At 43.7% G+C, this 25,232-nt stretch overlaps 1 protein-coding gene across 1 annotated transcript in view; it reads left to right on the top strand.

Moving 5' to 3' along the window:
- The window catches only part of LOC120023675 (echinoderm microtubule-associated protein-like 1), a gene marked incomplete at its 5' end in the record, with an annotated part of 41,756 nt that extends 17,684 nt beyond the window's left edge, over window positions 1-24,072 (top strand). Inside the window, 16 exons of the mRNA XM_038967728.1 lie at window positions 1,861-2,010; window positions 2,958-3,027; window positions 3,139-3,249; window positions 3,394-3,489; window positions 3,693-3,827; window positions 4,151-4,250; window positions 4,746-4,897; window positions 5,283-5,408; window positions 5,674-5,805; window positions 8,253-8,320; window positions 8,521-8,609; window positions 9,953-10,050; window positions 22,949-23,036; window positions 23,166-23,261; window positions 23,706-23,836; window positions 23,947-24,072. Coding sequence (XP_038823656.1) covers window positions 1,861-2,010; window positions 2,958-3,027; window positions 3,139-3,249; window positions 3,394-3,489; window positions 3,693-3,827; window positions 4,151-4,250; window positions 4,746-4,897; window positions 5,283-5,408; window positions 5,674-5,805; window positions 8,253-8,320; window positions 8,521-8,609; window positions 9,953-10,050; window positions 22,949-23,036; window positions 23,166-23,261; window positions 23,706-23,836; window positions 23,947-24,072 — 1,768 coding nt within the window. The remainder of the gene's footprint in view (window positions 1-1,860; window positions 2,011-2,957; window positions 3,028-3,138; window positions 3,250-3,393; window positions 3,490-3,692; window positions 3,828-4,150; window positions 4,251-4,745; window positions 4,898-5,282; window positions 5,409-5,673; window positions 5,806-8,252; window positions 8,321-8,520; window positions 8,610-9,952; window positions 10,051-22,948; window positions 23,037-23,165; window positions 23,262-23,705; window positions 23,837-23,946) is intronic.
- Window positions 24,073-25,232: the final 1,160 nt, after the last annotated feature.

Genomic DNA, 25,232 nt, shown 5'->3' on the forward strand with positions numbered 1-25,232 from the left:
GGATATAACCCCACCCACTTTGCAAAGCACAGCCCCCACACCACTAGAGGGATATCAACAGATCACCAACTTACTACCCTGAGACAAGGCTGAGTATAGCCCACGATGATCTTCTCCACCGCACGTAAGTGACTCAACCCACTCAAGTCGAGTATAGCGGGAAAAAAAAAAAGCCTGGCACAAAGTGATGCACACCTCCTAGGGACAGCATGGGAGAGCACTAGTAAGCCAGTGACTCAGCCCCCGTAATAGGGTCAGAGGCAGAGAATCCCAGTGGAGAGAGGTGAGCCGGCCAGGTAGAGATCGCAAGGGCAGTTCATCACTCCAGTGCCTTGCCGTTCACCTTCGCATCCCTGGGCCAGACTACACTCAATCATAGGACCTACTGAAGAGATGAGTCTTCAGTAAAGACTTAAAGGTCGAGACTGAGTTGGCGTCTCACATGGTTAGGCAGACCATTCCATAAAAATTCAGCTCTAAAGGAGAAAGCCCTGCTTGTGACCGTAGCGTACGTGTAGGTATGTACGGCAGGACCAAATCGGAAAGATAAGTAGGAGCAAGTCCATGTAATGCTTTGTGGGTTAGCAGTAAAACCTTGAAATCAGCCCTAGCCTTAACAGAAAGCCGGTGTAGAGAGACTAGCACTGGAGTAAAATGATCACATTTTTGGGTTCTAGTCAAGATTCTAGCAGCCGTATTTAGCACTAACTGAAGTTTATTTAGTGCTTTATTCAGGTAGCCGGAGAGTAGAGCATTGCAGTTGTCTAATCTAGAAGTGACAAAAGCATTGATTAGCTTTACTGGATAATTTTTGTACAGAAAGTTTCAGATTTTTGCAATGTTTCTAGGATGGAAGAAAGCTGCCCTTGAAATATACTTGATATGTTCGTCAAAAGAGAGATCAGGGTCCAGAGTAACGCCAAGGTCCTTCACAGTTTTATTTGAGACGACTGTACAACCTTCAAAATTAATTGTCAGATCAAACAGCAGATCTCTTAGTTTCTTAGGACCTAGAACTAGCATCTCTGTTTTTTCCGAGTTTAAAAGGAAGAAATGGGCCGCCATCATCTCCTTATGTCTGAAACACAGGCTTCCAAGGTAGGCAATTTTTGGGGCTTCACCATGTTTCATCGAAATGTAGATCTGTGTGTCGTCCGCATAGCAGTGAAAGTTGTCATTGTGTTTCCGAATGACATCACCAAGAAGTAGAATATATAGTGAAAACAATAGTGGTCCTAAAACGGAACCTTAAGGAACACCGAAACTTACCATTGATATGTCAGAGGGCAAACCATCCACTGAAACCATCCTAATCATTCCTAATGCACACTACAGTACCAACCCAACTCCCTGCATACAGCAATTGCTCAAGTCCAGAAGCCAGCAGGCTGAGCTGAAAATGTAGTCAGCTCCCTCTTTTCTCCTCTCTTTCCCTGATGGAATCAACCCCCATTTCAGCAAACAGAGGAGATTTTAATGGGTATAAAAAAAAAAAAATTGAATCACCAGGATCAGGATGAAATTATGAGTTTTCTGTGCTGTCTAGTGTTTCACTTGAGTTGACTGTGGATTTTCCAACAAAGGACAGATAGATAGAACTGACTTTCAAATGACGCCACCGTAGTCTATATTTACAACCTATCATACAGGCAAACGATACGATTGGTATCTTACTGAATTTTCCATTTGGAACTCAGAAAGATCTGTATGATAGGTTGTAAATATAGACTACGGTGACGTGAGGGGCCAAGCAGCTTTTATTTAAGTGCCTCATTGAATTCAATCAAACTATATTGGTTAATATGTAAGCTAAAGTTGATGTCCTATTGAAGTTATGTGGATCTTGACCTAGATGCCCAGTTATGGGTACAGGGGACGTGACTGTCGCTCTAACCTGTACCTGTTACCCACGGGAGAGACGGTGTACTTCATTGCATCAGTTGTGGTGCTGTACAACGTGGACGAGCAGCTCCAGAGACACTACACCGGGCACACTGATGACATCAAGTGGTGAGAAGAAACAGAATGTGACAACACTTTATTTCTCCTGTACTGTACAACCTTTATCTGTGAAAGAATTTTGACCTGAGCTGGACGTGTGATGCTGTCCTAAGATGGACACTGTACTCATCAAACACTGCTCTATTTCACCTAGCTACAGTATAAATCATTTTCACCATCATCCATGTATCGAGAAATGTATTAAGCAATTTAAAAAAAAAAATGGATCTACAGTATGTTTCTAGTATCCAAAGTTTGAAGGGCTTTGCAACCCACCTTGTTGCACAACTGTGTCACGCTACCTTTGATATAAAATACTCCCTATTTCGGTACAGCCAGAGCTACCGTGACACCACTGCTTTAATCAGTATTCTCGTATAGTCCCACGGAATAACCCCTTCATCACAAGGCAGGCTAGGATAAACAGTTGGCTGGTCTGCGGCTGCTTTGTCCTCAGTGATAGCGTTGGCCAGGTAATTATCTCAGACAGAAAAGGGGTGGTCCGTGATATAATAAGCTGAAACTGGAGGGGTCGCCCTGGGGTCATGCTCATAATGAATAATTAGAGTTGAGTCAAGACTGGGCATAGAAAGATGTTAGCTTCCTTTTCACTGTAGTACTGATATTCTTGACTTTCATTTAGGCATAGTGCCCTTCTGTTGTGCCCTTCTATCGGAAGCTGTCAGTAACAGAAGGGGAAGAAGGGGATAGTCTTGTCAACATCAGTAAGAATCAATCACACATGACTTAGGCTACTGTAACTGAATCCCATAAGCTTCAGTCTGACAGACTAGAACAACATCGATGCTATACTAGCAACTCATAGATTCATACTACACAAAACACTTCTCTTTGATATGCTTTGAGGTCTCTGTGGGTTTTCATCATCGTTCAAACCGGCCTTCAGATGTTCAAAGTGTTTGCCGTCTCTCTGTTCCTCTGTTTGTGTTCTATAGTCTGGCTGTCCATCCTGATAAAATCACCATAGCAACGGGACAGGTGGCAGGCACCTCTTCTGAAGGCAAAGTAAGTGACCTCTCACCCTCACATAACTTTGAACCTATGAACAGTTCACTTATTTAATAATACGAAATAATGTGTGTGTACGTGTATGTGTGTGTGTGTGTGTACTGACAGCAGTTGGCTCCTCATGTGCGGGTCTGGGACTCTGTGAGCCTCAACACCCTCCACATTCTGGGGACAGGTTTCTTTGACCGCGCCCTGGTTTGTCTTGCCTTCTCCAAGTCGGTAAGCAATGGACCTTGGCAAAAAAACATGAAATACATATCATATCTCATATGTGAACCAGATTTTGAGTATGCCTTTGCTGGTCAGAAAAGCTTTGCTAACTAACTGAGGACAGGGCTGATCCATATCTGTTGGTCTGTGCAGAACGGAGGCAACACTCTGTGTGTAGTAGACGACTCCAACGACCATGTGCTCTCTGTGTGGGACTGGCAGAGAGAGGAGAGACTGGCTGACGTCAAGGTGAGTGTCCACGTGTCCAACTGGGGTTTGAACCTGTGTGCATCAAGACTTTGTTAGCCCTCTAAACTGAAGCCTAGGCATTAGCTCGGTGATTCAACGCGAGTCTTCAGGTCCCGGGAAAGCTTACCTGGCTTTGGAGTTGCTCTATTGATCCTCATAAACGTTTGACACGTGTAACGATGATTGTTTCTGTCCCATTACAGTGTTCCAACGAGGCAGTGTTCGCTGCCGACTTCCACCCCACTGACACCAACATTATAGTCACGTGTGGGAAGTCACACCTCTACTTCTGGACACTGGAGAGGGGTACCCTTACCAAGAAGCAAGGCTTGTTTGAGGTATGACATGAGATTTCTCATTTATACTGCCTCATGTTCGCTTGCTTGATTATCTGAGTTTTTAGAGGAAATGTATTTGCCAAAATCAATATAATTTATGCCATTTTGCAGAATGTTTTATCTAAATTCAAGGTAGCTTGAACAGGCTGTGTTGCTTTTGCTCTTTAGTTCTTCAGCCAATGTTAGAGAATGTCATATTTTCAGGTTTTCAGTAGTTAGTTTCTCTGTAGTGTTATTGAAGCTGCATGTCTGTTTTCTGACAATACAACTCTGTTTTATCTCTGCCCCCCAAGTAAATAAAGCCATATTTATGTTCCTTGCAGAAACAAGAGAAGCCCAAGTTTGTCTTGTGTGTGACTTTTTCAGAAAATGGAGACACTATAACTGGAGACTCAAGTGGAAATATACTGGTGTGGGGAAAAGGTAAAACTGTCATTCGATAGAATGAGCCATCAAACTCAAAAGGGTTCTACCTGGAACCAAAAAGGCTTCTTCAAAGGGTGGGGGACAGCCAAAGAACCCCTTTGGGGGACAGCCAAAGAATCCAGTTGTGTTTATTACATTTACATTTTAGTCATTTAGCAGACACTCTTATCCAGATAGACTTACAGGAGCAATTAGGGTTAAGTGCCTTGCTCAACGGGGCACATGGACAGATTTTTCAGCTAGTTGGCTTGGTCATTCAAACTAGCGACCTTTCGGTTACTGGCCCATTGTTTTCCCCCATTTTGGCTCATCAAAAGACTCTTTATTATGAGAGAGTTGTCAGGTGGCTGGGGTCAGAATATGGTCATGCCTAGGATAGAACAACAAGGCCTGTCTTGTGAGTGAACCGCTCCTGACCATGTGTTGTAGAACAAACAGCTAGCTATCTTCTGCCTTCTCCAATGGTGTTTTGTCTTTCTCTCTGTTTTACAGGCACTAATCGAATTAGCCACGCTATTCAGGGTGCACACGAGGGGAGCATCTTTGCACTGTGTATGTTGAGGAACAGCACACTGGTGTCAGGGGGAAAAGATCGGAAACTCCTCTCTTGGGATGGGAGCTACCAGCAGATCCAATCGGTTGAGGTGAGACACATGCGGATTCGTGTACATACACCCAAAAAAGTAGTCCCATGATATAGGCCATTTCCATAGTAGAATTTTATTAATGCATCTACAGTATAAGTGCTTTCGAAGGAGACTGATTCTGCATACTGCAGCCCTGGCAAAAGATGATGCTAGCTTTTTCAGAAATATGTGGGTTTTGGTTGATGCGTGTACACAGTAAGTATTTATGTAAACAGTAATACCAATGATTTGTACAAGGAAAACAATGTTCTCTTTTACAATTTCCCTTCTCCGTACCCCCCACTCAGCCATCTGTAAAGATCAAACATGGATAAAATAAAGAAAAAACAACCCTCACATTTACGGCTTACCACAATAATATTTATTTCCCCACCTTTCCCAGGTTCCTGAGTTATTTGGCCCCGTCCGCACTGTTGCCGAGGGCAAAAGGGAGAGTGTGCTTATTGGGACCACCAGGAACTATGTTCTACAAGGCAGTTTATATGGCGAATTTACCCCCATCACACAAGTGGGTAAAATCAGAGCCATATATATATATATATGGCTGCTGGTATAATTATCTGACATTCTAGTTCATGCAGACCTAGGGTGTTTGGTTATTTAGTAATGTCCAGCATCTCCTGGATAGCGTGTTTGGTGCATGTATCAATGCTAATGGAAACAGATGGACCCAATTAGAGGAAAGTACAGAATGGGACTACATTAAGCAAGAATTTGACTCTTTCTAGCAACTGATTGCCAACGATGCTAACTATGCTCCCTAACTCTTCCAGGGTCACACCGATGAGCTGTGGGGTTTGGCCGTGCACCCTTGGAAACCCCACTTCCTCACCTGTGGCCACGACAAGCATGTCAGCCTGTGGGACGCCTCCTCGCACCAGCCTGTCTGGACCAAGACTATGGAGGTAGACAGGCAGGCAGTGCTCCCTGGGGACAACTCTGAGCCTCAAACGTTATACTCAGTTAACATGAAATGTATGAGTAGAAGGGCTACAAGCTCAGCTTGTTCCCTGATATGTTTGTGCTGTACAGCCAACAACTGTCACTGTATATGCATTCGTAAATCAAGTCCTTTCAACCATCGAGCATCTGAGCTTATGATTGATTGTGGGGGAAAGGGATTGGGTGAGTGAGTGAGTGAGTGTGTGTGTGTGTGTGTGTGTGTATCCCACATCTATTGCTAGGGGGTAAGGATGTTAGCGACAATATAGGATGAATCCCAAGTGTTTGCAAAAATAATAATTGCTTCACAAAAATGTTATGCAATGGCAATCCAGGTTATAGGTAACAATCCTTTAAACTGTCAAAATGATTGCGCATATTAATTGTTAAAGATGGTAATTAAGATACGCAAAACTTTAGAATATACTGTAGTTTTTTAGTAGTTATATACAGTTGAAGTCGGAAGTTTACATACACTTAGGTTGGAGTCATTAAAACTCGTTTTTCAACCACTCCACAAATGTCTTGTTAAGAAACTATAGTTTTGACAAGTCGGTTAGGACATCTACTTTGTGCATGACACAAGTCATTTTTCCAAAAATTGTTTACAGACAGATTATTTCACTATAATTCACTGTATCACAATTCCAGTGGGTCAGGAGTTTACAAGTTTACACCCTGGAGTTGGCTGTGCCTTTAAACAGCTTGGAGAATTCCAGAAAACTATGTCATGGCTTTAGAAGCTTCTGATAGGCTGGTGTACCTGTGGATGTATTTCAAGTCCTAACTTCAAACTCAGTGCCTCTTTGCTTGACATCATGGGAAAATCAAAAGATTCAGCCAAGACCACAGAAAAAAAATTGTAGACCTCCACAAGTCCGGTTCATCCTTGGGAGCAAATTTCCAAAAGCCTGAAGGTACAACGTTCATCTGTACAAACAATAGTATGCAAGCATAAACACCACTGGACAACGCAGCTGTCATACCACTCAGGAAGGAGACGTACTTTGGTGCGAAAAATGCAAATCAATCCCAGAACAACAGCAAAGGACCTTGTGAAGATTCTGGAGGAAACAGGTACAAAAGTATCTAGGAAGAAGCCACTGCTCCAAAACCGCCATAAAAAAGCCAGACTATGGTTTGCAACTGCACATGGGGACAAAGAGTGTACTTTTTGGTCTGATGAAACAAAAATAGAACTGTTTGGCCATAATGACCATCGTTATGTTTGGAGGAAAAAGGCGGAGGCTTGCAAGCTGAAAAACACCATCCCTACCGTGAAGCACGGGGGTGGCAGCATCGTGTTGTGGGGGTGCTTTGCTGCATGAGGGACTGGTGCACTTCACAAAATAGAGGGCATCATGAGAACGGAAAATTCTGTGGATATATTGAAGCAACACCTCAAGACATCAGTCAAGAAGTTAAAGCTTGGTCGCAAATGGGTCTTCCAAATGGACAATGACCCCAAGCATACTTCCAAAGTTGTGGCAAAATGGCTTAAGGACAACAAAGTCAAGGTATTGGAGTGGCCATCACAAAGCCCTGACCTCAATCCTATAGAAAATGTGTGGGCAGAACTGAAAAAGCGTGTGCGAGCAAGGAGGCCTACAAACCTGACTCAGTTACACCAGCTTTGTCAGGAGGAGTGGGCCAAAATTGACCCAACTTATAAGGGGAAGCTTGTGGAAGGCAACCCGAAACGTTTGACCCAAGTTAAACAATTTACAGGCAATGCTACCAAATACTAATTGAGTGTATGTAAACTTCTGACCCACTGGGAATGTGATGAAAGAAATAAAAGCTGAAATAAATCATTCTCTCTTCTATTATTCTGACATTTCATATTCTTAAAATAAGGTGATGATCCTTACTGACCTAAGACAGGGAATTTTTACTAGGATTAAATGTCAGGAATTGTGAAAAACGGAGTTTAAATGTATTTGGCTAACGTGTATGTAAACTTCTGACTTCAACTGTATATATATATATATAATTGCAAAGAAATATATGGGGGACTGGAAGTGATGCAGACAATTACATCCATGGAAGCTACAATCTATCTGCAATATTAAAGCCGATCTACCCCCTAAATAAAAAAAAATAAAAAAAATAAAAAAAACTGTCATGCCATGTATGTTGGCTATACAGCACAAACATATCTGGGACCAGGCTACCACAAGCTTTTGCTGACCACATGATCTGATTCAGAACAACTCTGTTTTTGCCCTAGTTATAATAGTGGAGAAATGCGTAGGGTACTATCTAAACCCTTTGTGTTAATAAATCTCTCAAAAAGCTTCAGTCTCTCTGTGTTGTAATAGATCTTCACTGAGGCTGGTTATTTGGGTGCGGTAAAATGTATTAGGATGCAGTACTGAAATTAGACATCCTTTGTTTCTTTCATTTACAGGACGCAGCTCAGTCTGCTGGATTCCATCCCTCTGGAGCAGTGGTTGCTATAGGAACGCAGACCGGCAGGTGAGAAAGTACTGCTCGAGGAGAATATTGTTATGACAATTAAATCACAAAAGCTATAGAGATCTCCCAGTAATAATAATAACACATGTAATTTGTATAGTGCTTTTCATTACAATATGAATCTCAAAGGGGTGTTGTGAAACTACAGGAGAGATGTGATGTGGATAATCATGAGAGGATGGATAACTTTCATCATACAGGTGGCTGGTGCTGGATACGGAATCTAAGGATCTAGTCACAGTGCACACAGATGGGAATGAACAGCTGTCTGTTATACGCTTTGCACCGGGTAAGTGTTCTTAAGGCTCTTATATTGCTTTATTACTTGTTCTAAGCATTCATGAGGCTTTATTATGACTTATAAAAATTATTATAATAGGTTACGTCTCTCTATGTAGCAAATCTTGTAAATGAAAATAGCTGTAATTTAGTCAGAATCAGATGATAGTTTAAATTAACGTGTTGTGAAATTTATGAAGACGTTAATCTCATCTCTATTTCTTCACCGCATAGACCCTTTTTAAGCGCATGTGTTTCCGCATGGAACCTTTTCCTGGGGGGGAGGGGGGGGGGGGGGGGGGGGTTCTACTAAGCTAACGTATGGAATTGTTTTAAGATGCTCGTACCAACAATAATTTAGCTATTTGATTTTGAATTTTAGGACCCGTTTGGGTATCAAAATATACATATTTTTTTTTTTGCTAAAACATTTAATTTTACGTTAGCCCATAGAAACACATTGAATAACAGATTCATACAGTAAAAAACTAGTCTAAATTAAGTTTGTTTTGAAGTGTCTGTCCTATATCTGAAAGATCAGGGGGAATTTTGTTGTTTTTTTACACATATTTAACATATTTAACACATATTTTAGGCACTAAACTACTTCCATATGAACTGAGTGTATAAAATACATAAAACACTTTTTCCATGACCAGGTGAATCCAGTAAAAAAAAAATAGGGAAGTATACTCTAGAAAACTTTAGGCACACCTTCCTAATATTGAGTTGAACCTCCTTTTGCCCTCAGAACAGCTTCAATTCATCAGGGCATGGAAGTGTTCCACAGGGATGCTGGCCCATGTTGACTCCAATTTTATTTTACCTTTATTTAACTAGGCAAGTCAGTTAAGAACAAATTCTTATTTTCAATAATGGCCTAGGAACAGTGGGTTAACTGCCTGTTCAAGTGCAGAACGACAGATTGTACCTTGTCAGCTCGGGGATTCGAACTTGCAGCCTTTCAGTTACTAGTCCGACGCTCTAACCACTAGGCTACCCTGCCACCCCAATGCTCCCCACAGTTGAGCCAGCAACTTCCCACAGTTGTGCCAGCAACATTCACCCTCGGAATGGCACACAATCACAATCCATGTCTCATCTGTCTCAAGGTTTAAACATCCTTCTTTAACTCGTCTCCTCCCCTTCATCTACACCGATTGAAGTGGATTCAACAAGTGACATCAATAAAGGATCATAGCTTTCACCTGGATTCACCTGTTCATGGAAAGAGCAGGTGTTCTTAATGTTTTGTATACTCAGTGTAGATTGACTGTGATACGGATACATGCAGTTTTATTTATGTCGGGGACATTATCTGTTCTAACCTACATCTCCTGTCCCTATTCCTAGATGGCCATTTCCTGGCGATCGGCTCTCATGACAACTACATCTATATCTACGCAGTGGGGGAGAGCGGCAGGAAGTACAGTCGAGTGGGGAAGTGCTCGGTGAGCACCTTTTTATTTTTAGTACACCCCTCTTCTCCTCAGAGGGCGTGCTAAATTATGAGCATTCACAGCATAGTGTATTATGGTTTAAATAGGCATTCAATGTCAGGGTCGAGGGGGAATTGCAGTGAGATTGCCAAAATATATATTTTTTTTTAAGTTCATCCCCAAAAATGTTTTGGGGGAACAAAACATGTATTATTCTATAATAATATTAATTATTGTATGGGACAATTGTTACGCACGCCTCTGAGAAGAGGGGACGCAACTCCCTGCTACAACTCAACTCCCCGTGAAGTGAAAGAGGTATGGACTGTAGGTGCGAGTAAGGATGACAAAAGTCAGAATTTACCGTTTATTAGGATTTATTTCCTTAAAACGGTAATATGGGGAAAAGGGGCTGGACGGAACCAAAGCAAAGAAAGTAAATATCAAAGCTTCCCCCTCTCCTATCTAACCTGCCTACCCACTACTTACCTATCTTAGCACCACCTGGTGCCCTAACCAAAATACAGGGGGTGGTCCGCCCAGGTCTTACCTAGTGTGCCTAGACAGTGAATATACTACAGGTATATGTATGCCCGCGGGCCTCTTGCCTAAGCACTCCCAAAGTGCCTTCTCCTTCCCCCCTGGGAACAAATGAAACAGAACAACAAACAATTTCAATAATCAAAACAGTGCGTCCTATAACACATAACAGACATAACCAATCAGCTCCCTCAGCAACAACTTACATAGTACATACCAAATCTCTTTGAGAAACAACCAACACTTTATCACAATCAAATTCTCCAGAAAAGAATCTCTCTCTCTCTAATCTCTCCAAAATATTCAATCTCCTCTCTCTCTAATCTCTTTCTAATGATTTCTCTCCTCCTGAACAGAACACTGGCTTTTATATAGCTTCAGGAGTCTAATTGGATACAGCTGCATCTTGACGAGGGGGCGGGGTCAGCTCTCTAATCATCCATTGAGTCGACCAATCAGCTGGTTGGGGAGGCTTCCAGGAAGCCATCTCCTGAAACACACACACTCAAATACAACACAGAAACTGGGGGACGTAACAACAATATACAACGTTTTTGAGAAAGATCATTTTAGTAAATTGAGTAAATGTATTTATTGGTTCTCTTCATTTTTATGAGAGATGAAAATGTAATGGATGATTATTTGTTGATATTATTACGTTTATTTGAACAAGGACAATGTACAACAGAACATACTTCTTAGTACACTTGAGAAAAGATGCATTGTACCCAGTGGCAATTTTAGCATGTAAGTCTTGGTGGGGCAAACTCCACAAAACATTGTAGATGCATGCCAGGAAAGCCACTACACAACACAACACAACAATAAACAATACATGAATTGGACTATACCGGTGACTAACGGTGCCAACAAACTATTATGGCGGGGGGGGGTCAATGTAAATAATCCGGCTGGCCATTTGATTAATTGTTCAGCAGTCTTATGGCTTGGGGGTAGAAGCTGTTAAGGAGCCTTTTGGACCTAGACTTGGCACTCCGGTACCGCTTGCCTAGTATATAGTTCCTGGATGGCAGGAAGCTTGGCCCCAGTGATGTCCTGGGCTGTATGTACTACCCTCTGTAGAGACTTACGGTCGGATGCCGAGCAGTTGCAAAACCAGGTGGCGATGCAACCGATCAGGATGCTCTTGATGGTGCAGCTGTAGAAATGTTTGAGCATCTGGGGACCCATGCCAAATCTTGAGGGGGTCTCCTGAGGGGGAAAAGGGGTTGTCGTGCCCACTTCATAACTTTCTTGGTGTGTTTGGACCATGATAGTTTGTTGGTGATGTGGACACCAAGGAACTTGAAACTCTCGACCCGCTCCACTACAGCCCTGACGTTGTGAATGGGGGTGAGTTCGGCCCTCCTTTTCCGATCAACTCCTTTGTCTTGCACACATTGAGGCAGAGGTTGTTGTCCTGGCAACACACTGCCAGGTCTCTAACCTCCTACCTATAGGCTGTCTCATCGTTGTCGGTGATCAGGCCTACCACTGTTGTGTCGTCAGCAAACTTAATGATAGTGTTGGAGTCTTGCTTGGCCACGCAGTTGTGGGTAAACAGGGAGTACAGGAGGGGACTAAGCATGCACCCCTGAGGGGCCCCTGTGTTGATGATCAGCGTGGCAGATGTGTTGTGGCCTACCTTTGCCACCTGGGGGCGGCCCGTCAGGAAGTCCAGGATCCAGTTGTTGAGGGAGGTGTTTAGTCCCAGGGTCCTTAGCTTAGTGATGAGCTTTGTGTGCACTATGGTGTTGAACGCTGAGCTGTAGTCAATGAACAGCATTTTTACACAGGTGTTCATTTTGTCCAGGTGGAGAAGGGCAGTGTGGAGTGCGATTGAGATTGCATCATCTGTGGATCTGTTGGGGCGGTATGCGAATTGGAGTGTGTCTAGGGTTTCCCGGGATGATGGTGTTGATGTGAGCCATGAACAGCCTTCATAAAGCTGTCCCAACAGCGGAGTCCCAATAGCAGTCCCTACACCTTACCACTGTTACACATGGCTATCAGCAGAGCCTTGTCTGGCAGTGAAACAGTTCATTCAGCCTCATTTACTGCCTTTTAAAAAAACATAGCTGATATGGCTGACTTGCTTACACAAATGTGGTTTCAACTATTGAGATGTACAAACTATGGCATAAGGGAACGATGAGTGGATAAAAGGCAATCCGTAATTTCGATTAAGACATTAATGAGCGAGCTAGGACGGACGTAGTCAATGAAATGTACAGCGACAGAATTCAGGCTAAATTATGAGGGGAAAAGGGACCACATTGTTAGGGTGAGGCACATGGGCTACTAACAGCTTACTACAAAACATACACTTAGTATTACTTTCTTAGCTACAGTATACATATCTCCCTGGCATATTACGTAATTTATGCTGCAGCATACAATACATTTTTGGACTCACCTTGTTGTGTTGTGCTCACTTAGACAGGAAGGTGGAGCGGCGGTCCTTCGTGGGCAAATTTTGTCATCACACTTTGTTATCAAAGACTGGCATTCTCTGGATTTATGGTGCTTTCAAGACAACTGGGAACTTGAATCATAACCTCAGTGAACTTCAGGTCGGAACTCTAGAAAGTGGCCCGAGTTCCTGACTTGGATTTCCGAGTTGGATGACCGTTCAAAATGTATTGAGGAGCAATTTTTTTCCAGAGTTCCCAGTTGTCTTGAACTCACTGAAGTCTGAGATTTACTAGTTCTGAGTTTCCAGAGGGACGGATCCTGGCTGGATGGCGGATCCTGGCTGGCTGGCTCTGGCGGATCCTGGCTGGCTGGCGGATCCTGGCTGGCTGGCTCTGGCGGATCCTGGCTGGATGACGGCTCTGGCGGATCCTGGCTGGACGGCTCTGGCGGATCCTGGCTGGACGGCTCATGGCTGGCTGACGGATCTGGCTGCTCATGGCTGGCTGACGGATCTGGCTGCTCATGGCTGGCTGACGGATCTGGCTGCTCATGGCTGGCTGACGGATCTGGCTGCTCATGGCTGGCTGACGGATCTGGCTGCTCCTGGCTGGCTGACGGATCTAGCTGCTCATGGCTGGCGGAAGGCTCTGGCTGCTCATGGCTGGCGGAAGGCTCTGGCTGATCCTGTCTGGCGGAAGGCTCTGGCTGATCCTGTCTGGCGGAAGGCTCTGGCGGATCCTGGCTGGCGGAAGGCTCTGGCGGATCCTGGCTGGCGGAAGGCTCTGGCGGATCCTGGCTGGCGGAAGGCTCTGGCGGATCCTGGCTGGCGGAAGGCTCTGGCGGATCCTGGCTGGCGGAAGGCTCTGGCGGATCCTGGCCGGCTGGCTCTGGCGGATCCTGGCCGGCTGGCTCCGGCAGCTCCTGGCTGGCTGGCAGCTCCTGGCTGGACGGCTCTGGCTGGTCCTGGCTGGACGGCTCTGGCTGGTCCTGGCTGGACGGCTCTGGCTGGTCCTGGCTGGACGGCTCTGGCTGGTCCTGGCTGGACGGCTCTGGCTGGTCCTGGCTGGACGGCTCTGGCAGGTCCTGGCTGGACGGCTCTGGCTGGTCCTGGCTGGACGGCTCTGGCAGGTCCTGGCTGGACGGCTCTGGCTGGTCCTGGCTGGACGGCTCTGGCTGGTCCTGGCTGGACGGCTCTGGCTGGTCCTGGCTGGACGGCTCTGAAGGCTCGGGACAGACGGGCAGCGCTGGGCAGGCAGACAGTTCAGACCACGCTGGGCAGGCAGACAGTTCAGGCAACGCTGAGCAGGCAAGCAGCGCAGGCGGCGTTGGGCAGACGGCCGACTCTGACCTGCTGAGGCGCACAGTAGGCCTGGTGCGTGGTGCCGGAACTGGAGGCACTGGGCTGGAGACACGCACCACAGGGAGAGTGCGTGGAGGAGGAACAGGGCTCTGGAAACGCACTGGAAGCCTGGTGCGTGGTGTCGGCACTGATGGTACAGGGCTGGGGTGGGAAGGTGGCGCCGGATATACCGGACCGTGAAGGAGGACACGCGCTCTTGAGCACCGAGCCTCCCCAACCTTACCAGGTTGAATGGTCCCCGTAGCCCTGCCAGTGCGGCGAGGTGGAATAGCCCGCACTGGGCTATGCAGGCGAACCGGGGACACCACCTGTAAGGCTGGTGCCATGTACGCCGGCCCGAGGAGACGTACTGGAGGCCAGATACGTTGGGCCGGCTTCATGGCACCCGGCTCGATGCCCTACCTAGCCCTCCCAGTGCGGCAAGGTGGAATAGCCCGCACTGGGCTAAGCACGCGTACTGGGGACACCGTGCGCTCCACCGCATAACACGGTGTCTGACCAGTACGACGCCCTCTCACTCCACGGTTAGCCTGGGAAGTGGGCGCAGGTCTCCTACCTGCCCTCGGCCCACTACCTCTTAGCCCCCCCCCCCCCAAGAAATTTTTGGGTGAGCCTCTCGGGCTTCCAGCCGCTCTGCCTTGCTTTCGCCTCGTAATACCTCCTCTCCGCTTTCGCTGCCTCCAGCTCCGCTTTGGGGCGGCGACACTCCACTGGCTCTGCCCAGGGTCCTTTCCCGTCTAGGATTTCCTCCCAAGTCCATTCCTCTTTTCCCCATTGCTGTTGTTCTTGCCTTCCTTCTCCATTCTGCTTGATCCTGTTTTGGTGGGTGTTTCTGTAACGGCTGTCGTAGTCGTTCTCCTCCTCAGACGAGGAGGAGCATGGATCGGACCAAGATGCGGAGTGGTAAGTATTCATGTTTTAATGGAAAAACCACAAACACTACAAATTACAAAACCCAACAAACGTGACTAACCTGAAACAGTCCTGTGTGGCCCAAACACTGACACAGGAACAAACACCCACAAAAACACAAGTGAAACCCTGGCTGCCTTAGTATGACTCTCAATCAGGGACAACGATTCACAGCTGTCTCTGATTGAGAATCATACCAGGCCGAACACAAAATCCCAACATAGAAAATCAAACCTAGACCAACCCACCCAACTCACGCCCTGACCAACTAAAACAAATACATGACAAAGGAAAACAGGTCAGGAACGTGACACCACATTTATTTATTATCACTCATGCCCTGTGGATGGGGGCATTGTCATCAAATGGGGCATAGCCATGGTAGCCAAAATAATAGCCAAAATAATGCATTTTTATACATGACCCTAAGCATGATGGGATGTTAATTGCTTAATTAACTCAGGAACCACACCGGTGTGGAAGCACCTGCTTTCATTAAACTTTGTATCCCTGATTTACTCAAGTGTTTCCATTGTTTTAGCAGTTTCCTGCACTGTATATTCAGGTCAGGAATGGTGACATGCTTTTTCCTTATGGAAAAATGCATACCAACAGTTTTGTTCACATTTAAACTAAGACATAACTGCTCAAACCACTGTGATACATGAGCCAAAGCTTCAGTTAGCTTAGATGCAACTTCTTCTGCAGTTGTGGCATGTGTGTATATAACAGTATAATCTGCATATATGTGTATATCAACACCATGACACACATGAGGCATGTCATTTATATATAAACTAAAGCGTAAAGGCCAGTTGCCAGACAATGAGACGTTCTGTTTGATTCTAACACACTATTCTGTCAGATAAATAATAATCTATCCATTTTAAAGCATTGGGGGAGAAATTACATTCAGCTAGTTTAGAGAGTAGAATTCTGTGATTTACAGTATCAAATGCTTTTTGCAAATCTAAAAACACAGATCCTACCACTCCCTCTTTGTCAAGTTTAACCTTCTCCCAAAAATAACAGTTTTCTGACTATAATGAGAAATCACTAGTATTCAAGTGATCAGTCAATTACTCAGTAACTACCCTCTTTCCAGCCTTTGAAGTGATTGGCAAAATACTTATAGGTCTATAATTATTGACCATAAAACAATCAGCAGACTTGAATACAGCTGACTTCCATTCCCTTGGGAATTTATGGGAAATGAATCAAATCTGTTATTGGCAGGGGCGCAACATTCTGAAATTGCATTCTGAATCCCCCCCCCCCCCCCCCCCCCCACCCCCGCCCACACACACAGTTTTATAATTGGAATGTGATACAAACGAGGAAACGGAGTGCTTTAGGACCATGCGGGTGTCTCAGAGCGGTCGGGTAGGCTGTTTGGAGTGTTTATCCGACTGGAGAGAAAAAAGAAACAAAAAATATATATCAAAAATATGCCCCTCCACTTCTAAAACCAATGATGTGCCCCTTGTTATTGATGATGTTAAAATATCTTTATGAGTTTTAAAGAACGCATTATCAAAACCATAGACATCTTTGGCTTTAGAGGTTTTCAAGCTGCTTAAGAGTTTGTTTACTTTCACCTCAATAGTTGGAATCGTATCAAACATTTTGAGGGAGTCATCACACCGGGTGATACATAACTCGCTCACTGTAAACTTTTGCCCCAGATCTTGTACAGACTGAATAAAGAAATTGTTAAAAGTAGTGGCTATAGAGTAGCTATCCTCGATTAATCTTCCATTAACTTTCAGTTTTATACCTCCTTTAATTTGTCTCGCCTCTTGCCTGTTAAACTGTCTATTTTTTTCAAAATTTGTTTACAATCACCTTTCGCCTCATTTATGATGTTAATGAAAAAGTTGGCTTTGAATTTCTTAACTCGGAGATTAACTTGTTCCTCAGCACTCTGAATATTATTCTGTCGCCATCTAGTCCAGTTTTGGGCTTTCTTTAGTGCAGCATACATTTTTTGAGTTAACTGCCACAGGGTGTCATTTAACCAAGGCTATTATTTATATTTTTCTTTCATGTAATTGTCTTAGTATAATATGTTTTCAAATTAGTGAGCGTTATTTTATTATATCACAATTCTTTTCTAGGTCCTTGGATGTCAAGACATCATCCCACTTGATTCTCTTTAAGTCATTTTGGAAATGGACCGAGTCTCTTTTTGGTGTACAGTAGACAGAGGTTTGCCTTCTTGAGGGGTTTAAATTGAATCTCTGTTTTGAAAGCTTTCTTGCAATCAAAGTTAAATTATGATCTGATAGCCTAGTTATCAAATTGTATTTAGAGTAGCTGCTCTTAGCAACATCAATGTATTTACATACACTAGTGTTGCTTTCAATTGTATTCGGTTGCACAAAAACAGTCTGCGGGAAGCCAGAAGTTGAATACAATTCCATTTCAACTTACTGTGCCAGTCTGCAGGAAGCCAGAAGTTAAATACAATTCCATTTGAACTTACTGTGCCAGTGGGCAGGAAGGTTGGTCATTATGACGAAGGTAATTTTAGACAAAATATCTAAAGGATTGTATTGTTAAACTGACTTTCCAAACGTGGGTCTGTAGTAGACCTACTTCCTCTCTGCTTACCTCATGTCAATATAGAGGGACGTACATTTTCTCCTTTCCTTCACTCTTGATTGCATGTGCTGCCAAAGAAAAAGAATGATTGAGCTATATCTATCTTAATCCACTAAATCCTGGCATTGTAGATAGTTTTTTCAGAAAGAAAAAGAAAATTCAGATTGGAATCTACCAGAAGTTGTTCGAATTGGCCACGTTATGGTGTAAGACTTCTGATGTTCAGGTGCCCTCCAAAAATGCCATTAGGTTTTAATTTAGGGTCCCACAGGACCTTAGCATGGTTCACTGTTTGAAAGGTCTTAAAGGGCGACTGCACCTCCTGATTTGGCATTGTTTTGAAGATTGCTCATTAAGAAAAGCTAGTGGCCATGACTGAAGTCAAACAAGTCGTCTTAGGGTGTGGTTTGGTGTGGGTGTGATATGTTCGCATATCGTACCCTGGCAGGCACTGTTGTTTGTCCCTCCAGAGTCACTGTAGCAACAACATAGCCACTTCCTCAAAATAGTAATTTCTTTAAAATAGTCAGAATTAATGTAATACAAATCAAGAAATCTGTAATTCATTTTAAATGTTTTTTCAGAGTAGGTTTTAGTAGTGCAATTTTACATCTAGCTAAGGTGTTTGGGGCAGTATTTCTCAAGTAAAAAAATGTGCTTGAAAAATGAGTCAGTGCACTGCATACAGTCTATCGAGTCGGCAAAGTCTGGCTGCGTGCTCTGGACTGATTTCTGAGAACAATAACATGCCTACAACTTCATCGTCTGCAAGCTGTCAAACTATCGTGAATAAAACACAAACTACACGCTGTTTATCAGTGCCCGAAATCAGTAAGTTCCAACTCTGTGTTTTTCAATGAAGCTAGGAAGTAGTAGCTGGCAGGCACATTGAGCAGCCAGGCCACAATCAGCTTATCAAGTCACTGAGTGGCTACGTGTGTGCTTCAGTGTCGTTTAGACTACATCGGAGAGTGGATAAACCGCCTCTGCCCTCCGTTCTATTGGCGAAAGTGCAATCACTGGAGAATAAACTGGAAGAGCTCCGTTTGAGACTATCCTATCAATGTGATCTGAAGAAGTGTAATATCCTATGTTTCTCCTATGTTTCTCTGAGTTGTGGCTGAACAACGACATGGAAAATATACAGTTGAAGTGGGAAGTTTACATACACTTAGGTTGAATTTCTTGTTAACAATCTATAGCTTTGGCAAGTCGGTTAGGACATCTACTTTGTGCATGACACAAGTAATTTTTCCATCAATTGTTTACAGACAGATTATTTCACTTATAATTCGCTGGATCACAATTCCAGTGGGTCAGAAGTTCACATACACTAAGTTGGCTGTGCCTTTAAACAGCTTGGAAAATTCCCAAAAATTATGTCATGGCTTTAGAAGCTTCTGATCGACTAATTGACATAATTTGAGTCAATTGGAGGTGTACCTGTGGATGTAGTTCAAGGCCTACCTTCAAACTCAGTACCTATTTGCTTGACATCGTGGGAAAATCAAAAGAAATCAGCCAAGACCTCATAAAAAAATTGTAGACCTCCACAAGTCTGGTTCATCCTTGAGAGCAATTTCCAAACACCTGAAGGTACCACGTTCATCTGTACAAACAATAGTACACTATTATAAACACCATGGGACCACGCAGCCGTTATACCGCTCAGGAAGGAGACGTGTTCTGTTTCCTAGAGATGAACGTACTTTGGTGCGAAAAGTGCAAATCAATCCCAGAACAACAGCAAAGGACCATGTGAAGATGCTGGAGGAAACAGGGACAAAAGTATCTATATCCATAGTAAAACGAGTCCTATATCGACATAACCTGAAAGGCCGCTCTTTGCCTCTCCTGAGTCCGTATGGGAGATACAGCGACAAGACTGTAACTACCAATTGGATACCATGAAATTGGGGAGAAAAAGGGGTAAAAAAACAACAACAAAAAACATAGAGATCCATACAAAGCTCTCCCTCCCTCTCCCTTCATTTGGCAAATATGACCATAACTCTATCCTCCTGATTCCTGCTTACAAGCAAAAACTCTAACAGGAAGTACCAATAAGGAAGTGGTCTGAGGAAGCAGATGGTAAGCTACAGGACTGTTTCAGTAGCTCAGACTGGAATAGGTTCCGGTATTCATCCGATGACATTGAGGAATTTGCATCAGTCACCGGCTTTATTAATAAGTGTGTGTGCAGTGTCCGTACGTACATATCCCAACCAGAAGCCATGGATTACAGGAAACATCCTAACCTATCCTAAAGGAGTGAAACACTAATCCGGACTAAACAAACAGGCTAAACGAGTGAAACACCAAACAAACAGGCAAAACATCAATGCAGGACCAAGATCGAATCTTATTACACCAGCTCTGACGCTCTTCGGATGTGGCAGGACTTGCAAACTATCACGGATTACAAAGGGACACCCAGCCGCGAGCTGTCCAGTGATGCGAGCCATGTGGACAAGGAAAGCAACACTGAACCATGAATGAGAGCACCAGTTGTTCCGGACGACTGTGTGATCACGCTCTCTGTAGCTGATAAGACCTTTAAACAGGTACTCAGAGCATGAAAGCACGCCCCCATTCATATCGACGGGGGTTTTGGTGGAGCGAGTTGAGAGCTTCAAGTTTCTCTGTGTCTACATCACTAAGGACCCATCATGGTCCAAACACAATCGTAAAAAGGGCACGACAATGCCTCTTTCCCCTCAGGAGGCTGAAAAGATTTGGCATTTCACCTCAGATCTTCAAAAAGTTCTACAGCTGCACCATTTAGAGCATCTTAATTGGCTGCATCACCACTTGGTATAGCAACTGCTTGGCATCTGACTGCAGGCGCCACAGAGGGTAGTGCGTACGGCCCACTATATCACTGGTGCTGAGCTCCCTGCCATCCAGGACCTCTTTACCAGGCGCTGTCAGAGAAAGGCCCTAAAAATTGTTTCCTTACTGTGATTGTTTTCAATAAAAATAGTCAACACCAAAAATTGCTTCTTAGCAAAGAGCAATTTCTCAAACAATAATTTTTATAGTACTGTCAGGGAGTGGGGAGGGGAAAAACTGCAAAGTAGCTGTTATTGGCAGAGGTTTGGAAGTCTCTTTCTTATTTGTCTATTAACACATTTAATAGACCACCCAACCAAAACAGGTTGACATTTCAGCCGGTCTTTTCAAACAGCTCTTACACTCAAAGTGCATTATCATAATTTTCACAATTTCACAGTATTATTCCTACCTCATAGCGTGGAAATATATACAGTACCAGTCAAAAGTTTGGACACACCTACTCATTCCATGTTTTTTCTTTATTTTTACTATTTTCTACATTGTAGAATAATAGTGAAGACATCAAAACTATTAAATAACACATATGGAATCATGTAGTAACCAAACAAGTGTTAAATAAATCAAAACATATTTTATATTTGAGATTCTTCAAAGTAGCCACCCTTTGCCTTGATGACAGCTTTGCATACTCTTGGCATTCTCTCAACCAGCTTCATGAGATAGTCACCTGGAACGCATTTCAATTAACAGGTGTGCCTTGTTAAAAGTTAATACAGTATGTGGAATTTCTTTCCTTCTTAATGCGTTTGAGCCAATCAGTTGTGTTGTGACAAGGTAGGGGTGGTATACAGAAGATAGCCCTATTTGCTAAAAGAACAAGTCCATATTGTGGCAAGAACAGCTCAAATAAGCAAAGTGAAACGACAGTCCATCATTACTTTAAGACATGAAGGTCAGTCATTGCGGAAAATGTCAAGAACTTTGAAAGTTTCTTCAAGTGCAGTCGCAAAAACCATCAAGCGCTATGATGAAACTGGCCCTCATGAGGACCGCCACAGGAAAGGAAGATCCAGAGTGACCTCTGCTGCGGAGGATAAGTTAATTAGAGTTAACTGCACCTCAGATTGCAGCCCACACAAATGCTTCACAGAGTTCAAGTAACAGACACATCTCAACATCAACTGTTCAAAGGAGACTGTGTGATCGATTGCTGCAAAGAAACCACTACTAAAGGACACCAATAATAAGAAGAGACTTGCTTGGGCCAAGAAACATGAGCAATGGACATTAGACCGGTGGAAATCTGTCCTTTGGTCTGATGAGTCCAAATTGGAAAATTTTGGATCCAATCGCCGTGTCTTTGTGAGACACAGAGTAGGTGAACGGATGATCTCTGCATATGTGGTTCCCACCATGAAGTATGGAGGAGGAGGTGTGATGGTGTGGGGGTGCTTTGCTGGTGACACTGTCTGTGATTTATTTAGAATTCAAGGTACACTTAACCAGCATGGCTACCACAGCATTCTGCAGCAATATGCCATCCCATCTGGTTTGCGCTTAGTGGGACTATCATTTGTTTTTCAACAGGACAATGACCCAACACACCTCCAAGCTGTGTAAGGGCTATTTGACCAAGAAGGGGAGTGATGGAGTGCTGCATCAGATGACCTGGCCTCCACATTCACCCGACCTCAACCCATTTGAGATGGTTTGGGATGAGTTGGACCGCAGAGTGAAAGAAAAGCAGCCAACAGATGCTCATTATATGTGGGAACTCCTTCAAGACTGTTGTAAAAGCATTCCAGGTGAAGCTGGTTGAGAGAATGCCAAGAGTGTGCAAAGCTGTCATCAACGCAAATTGTTGCTTTAAAAAAAATGTGTTTACACTTTTTTTGTTTACTACACGATTCCATATGTGTTATTTCATAGTTTGATGTCTTCACTATTATTTTACAATGTAGAAAACATTAAAAATGTAAGAAAATTACTTGAATAAGTAGGTGTGTCCAAACTTTTGACTGGTACTGTATAAAACACAAGAAAATAACTGCTTTGACTGCACTGGTTCTTTAACGGTTCACTGTTTCAAAACTGCAGGGTTTTTTCACATATTTGTTATACTTTTTATGTTCCAAAAATGAAACGTTTTCACGTTTTGAACAAATAATGTTCAGCAAATGTCTTATCTAGTGAAGTTCTGCTGCAGCAGGGTTCTCTTGCCTTTGTACTACAGCTGCATACTATCTCTCTCTGTCTCTCACTCTCTCTTTTTCTGTCTCTCAGGGCCACTCCAGCTTCATCACCCATCTGGACTGGTCAGTGGACTCTCAGTACCTGGTGTCCAACTCAGGAGACTATGAGATACTCTATTGTAAGTATGGTCATGTTCAGTAAAGCAAACTGTAGCAAACTGTTTTGCAACTGAAAATGAAAATCTGTGTTCTTATTGGAAAAGTTCAGATAGCACCTCCACATATCAATCCACTGTGTGTCGTTCCAGGGATCCCATTAGTGTGTAAACAGGTGGTGAGTGTGGAGACCACACGGGACATCCCCTGGGCCACATCCAACTGCACTCTGGGCTTCCAAGTCTTTGGTGAGCAATGCAGCTGGATTTGTATTTGCTGGACACATACTATATAATGTCTCGTGGACAGATGGACGTAACATAGGATGGTATCGTAGCGTCTGTCAACAGACTGTGGGATGTGACAACTAATGAGGAACTTCAACGTGCACATATTTTTTTGTCACTGGTCATTTGGACTAATCACGATTTTGCATCTTTCAAATTTCTGAAGGGAAGGGGCCATTTGACCCATACTTTGGCTGAGAGATTCATTTATGGGGGTGGAGACTTTGTTTGTCTTGTCAGTACTTCTCCCCCCAGAACCTAATCGAGCATATGATGCAATTACAGTACGCAACATTTTTGTTCTGGGTTTCCAAGATTACATACTGTATGACCATTCACTTTGAACATTTTGTGTAGGGTATAACATAATGAGATAGATACTGTAACTCTGGTCCTGATCCACAGGGTTATGGCCTGACGGCTCCGACGGGACTGACATCAACGCCGTCTCCAGATCCAATGACAAAAGGCTGCTCGTCACAGGAGACGACTTCGGAAAAGTCCACCTTTTCTCATTCCCCTGCTCTCAATTCCGGGTAAGATTGAAAATCTATTGGATATTTTGATGAGAAGAGCCTGTGAAGATGATGTGAGGCCATTGATTGCAGTTTGATTGATTGATTGATTGATTCTCTTCTTCTTCCAGGCTCCCAGTCATGTTTATGGCGGACACAGCAGTCATGTGACCAACGTGAAATTCCTGTTTGACGATAGTTGCCTGATTTCCACTGGGGGCAAGGACATGAGCGTCATGCAGTGGCGGGTAGTGTGAGGCGGCCATTTTGGGGCAACAGACAGTTTCTTTATGGATCAGGGTAGGGTGGGTAGGGGAAGGGTTGTACTCCTAGAGGCTTCCCTGTACAATGAGCTTATGAGGAAGTTGCCCCTAGAAGCTGATCTTGGATCAGTTTTGTATTTACCCCATTAATGGGTTAGGATTTGGGGAGGGCTGATTCTAGATCTGTTCCTAGGGTTGACTTCACTACAGAGTTGAGATTTTTGGTGGGTAGGATGGGTCGTGGGTGGGTTGGGGACGAAGAGCATCGCAACAAAAGGATGATACAACAGGGAGTACCTATTGTTTCGTTTTTTATCGTTCCGTCTGTCTCCTTTATTTTGTATATTTCACACCTCAGGAAACCAATAGAAAATTAGGAGTTGAATTTTTTCCCTTTGCCATATCAATGGTAGCCTCTCTGGCCTGGTAGACATAGCACTCCACATTGGAAAGTGGGTGGCAGGTAGCCTAGTGCTTAAGAGTGTTGAGCCAGTGAGCAAAAGGTTGCTGGTTTGAATCCTCAAGCTGATTAGGTGAAAAATCTGTTGAGCAAGGCACTTTAGCCAAATTGCTCTGGGTAAGAGTGGCTGCATAATGGAAGTTTTAATTTGTACTATGTGCATTTGATCTACACTGAAAGCACATACATTTGGTTCAAACTGACGCTGACAGAGAGTAAATGACCAATATCCCAATGATTACACTTTTTCATCATATGATGTGTGTTTTATAATGAATACATCAGCTTTACCCCCAGGCAGTTTGTTACTAGGCCAAGTGTGCGGTTGAATAGATGTGAATTCTGTGAGGCTACATGGGAATATGAAGATATTATCTCTCTGCTGCCACTGTCTGGCTTCCTGAGGTATTGAATGGTGTCATAATGACTACTTCACTAATGCTCTGCAAACTATAATACTTGATAAAGTATAACACTGGCATTTCAAAGAGCCCTTTGAAAACAAATGAATAATTATTTAAATGAATAATCAATGATTATTTACACCTGTTGAAAAGCATCATTTTGGGACCCAAATGACTGAAGTTGAACTACATTTCAAACATATTTGGATTACACTGTTATATATCTGCTGCCGATGTCACTTCCTTCCTGTGCCTCCCTTATCTTCCTGTATAGTCCTCAAACTAGTTCT

The sequence above is a fragment of the Salvelinus namaycush genome, chromosome 28 (assembly GCF_016432855.1).
Source record: "Salvelinus namaycush isolate Seneca chromosome 28, SaNama_1.0, whole genome shotgun sequence".
In the NCBI taxonomy this organism is placed as follows: Eukaryota; Metazoa; Chordata; class Actinopteri; order Salmoniformes; family Salmonidae; genus Salvelinus; species Salvelinus namaycush.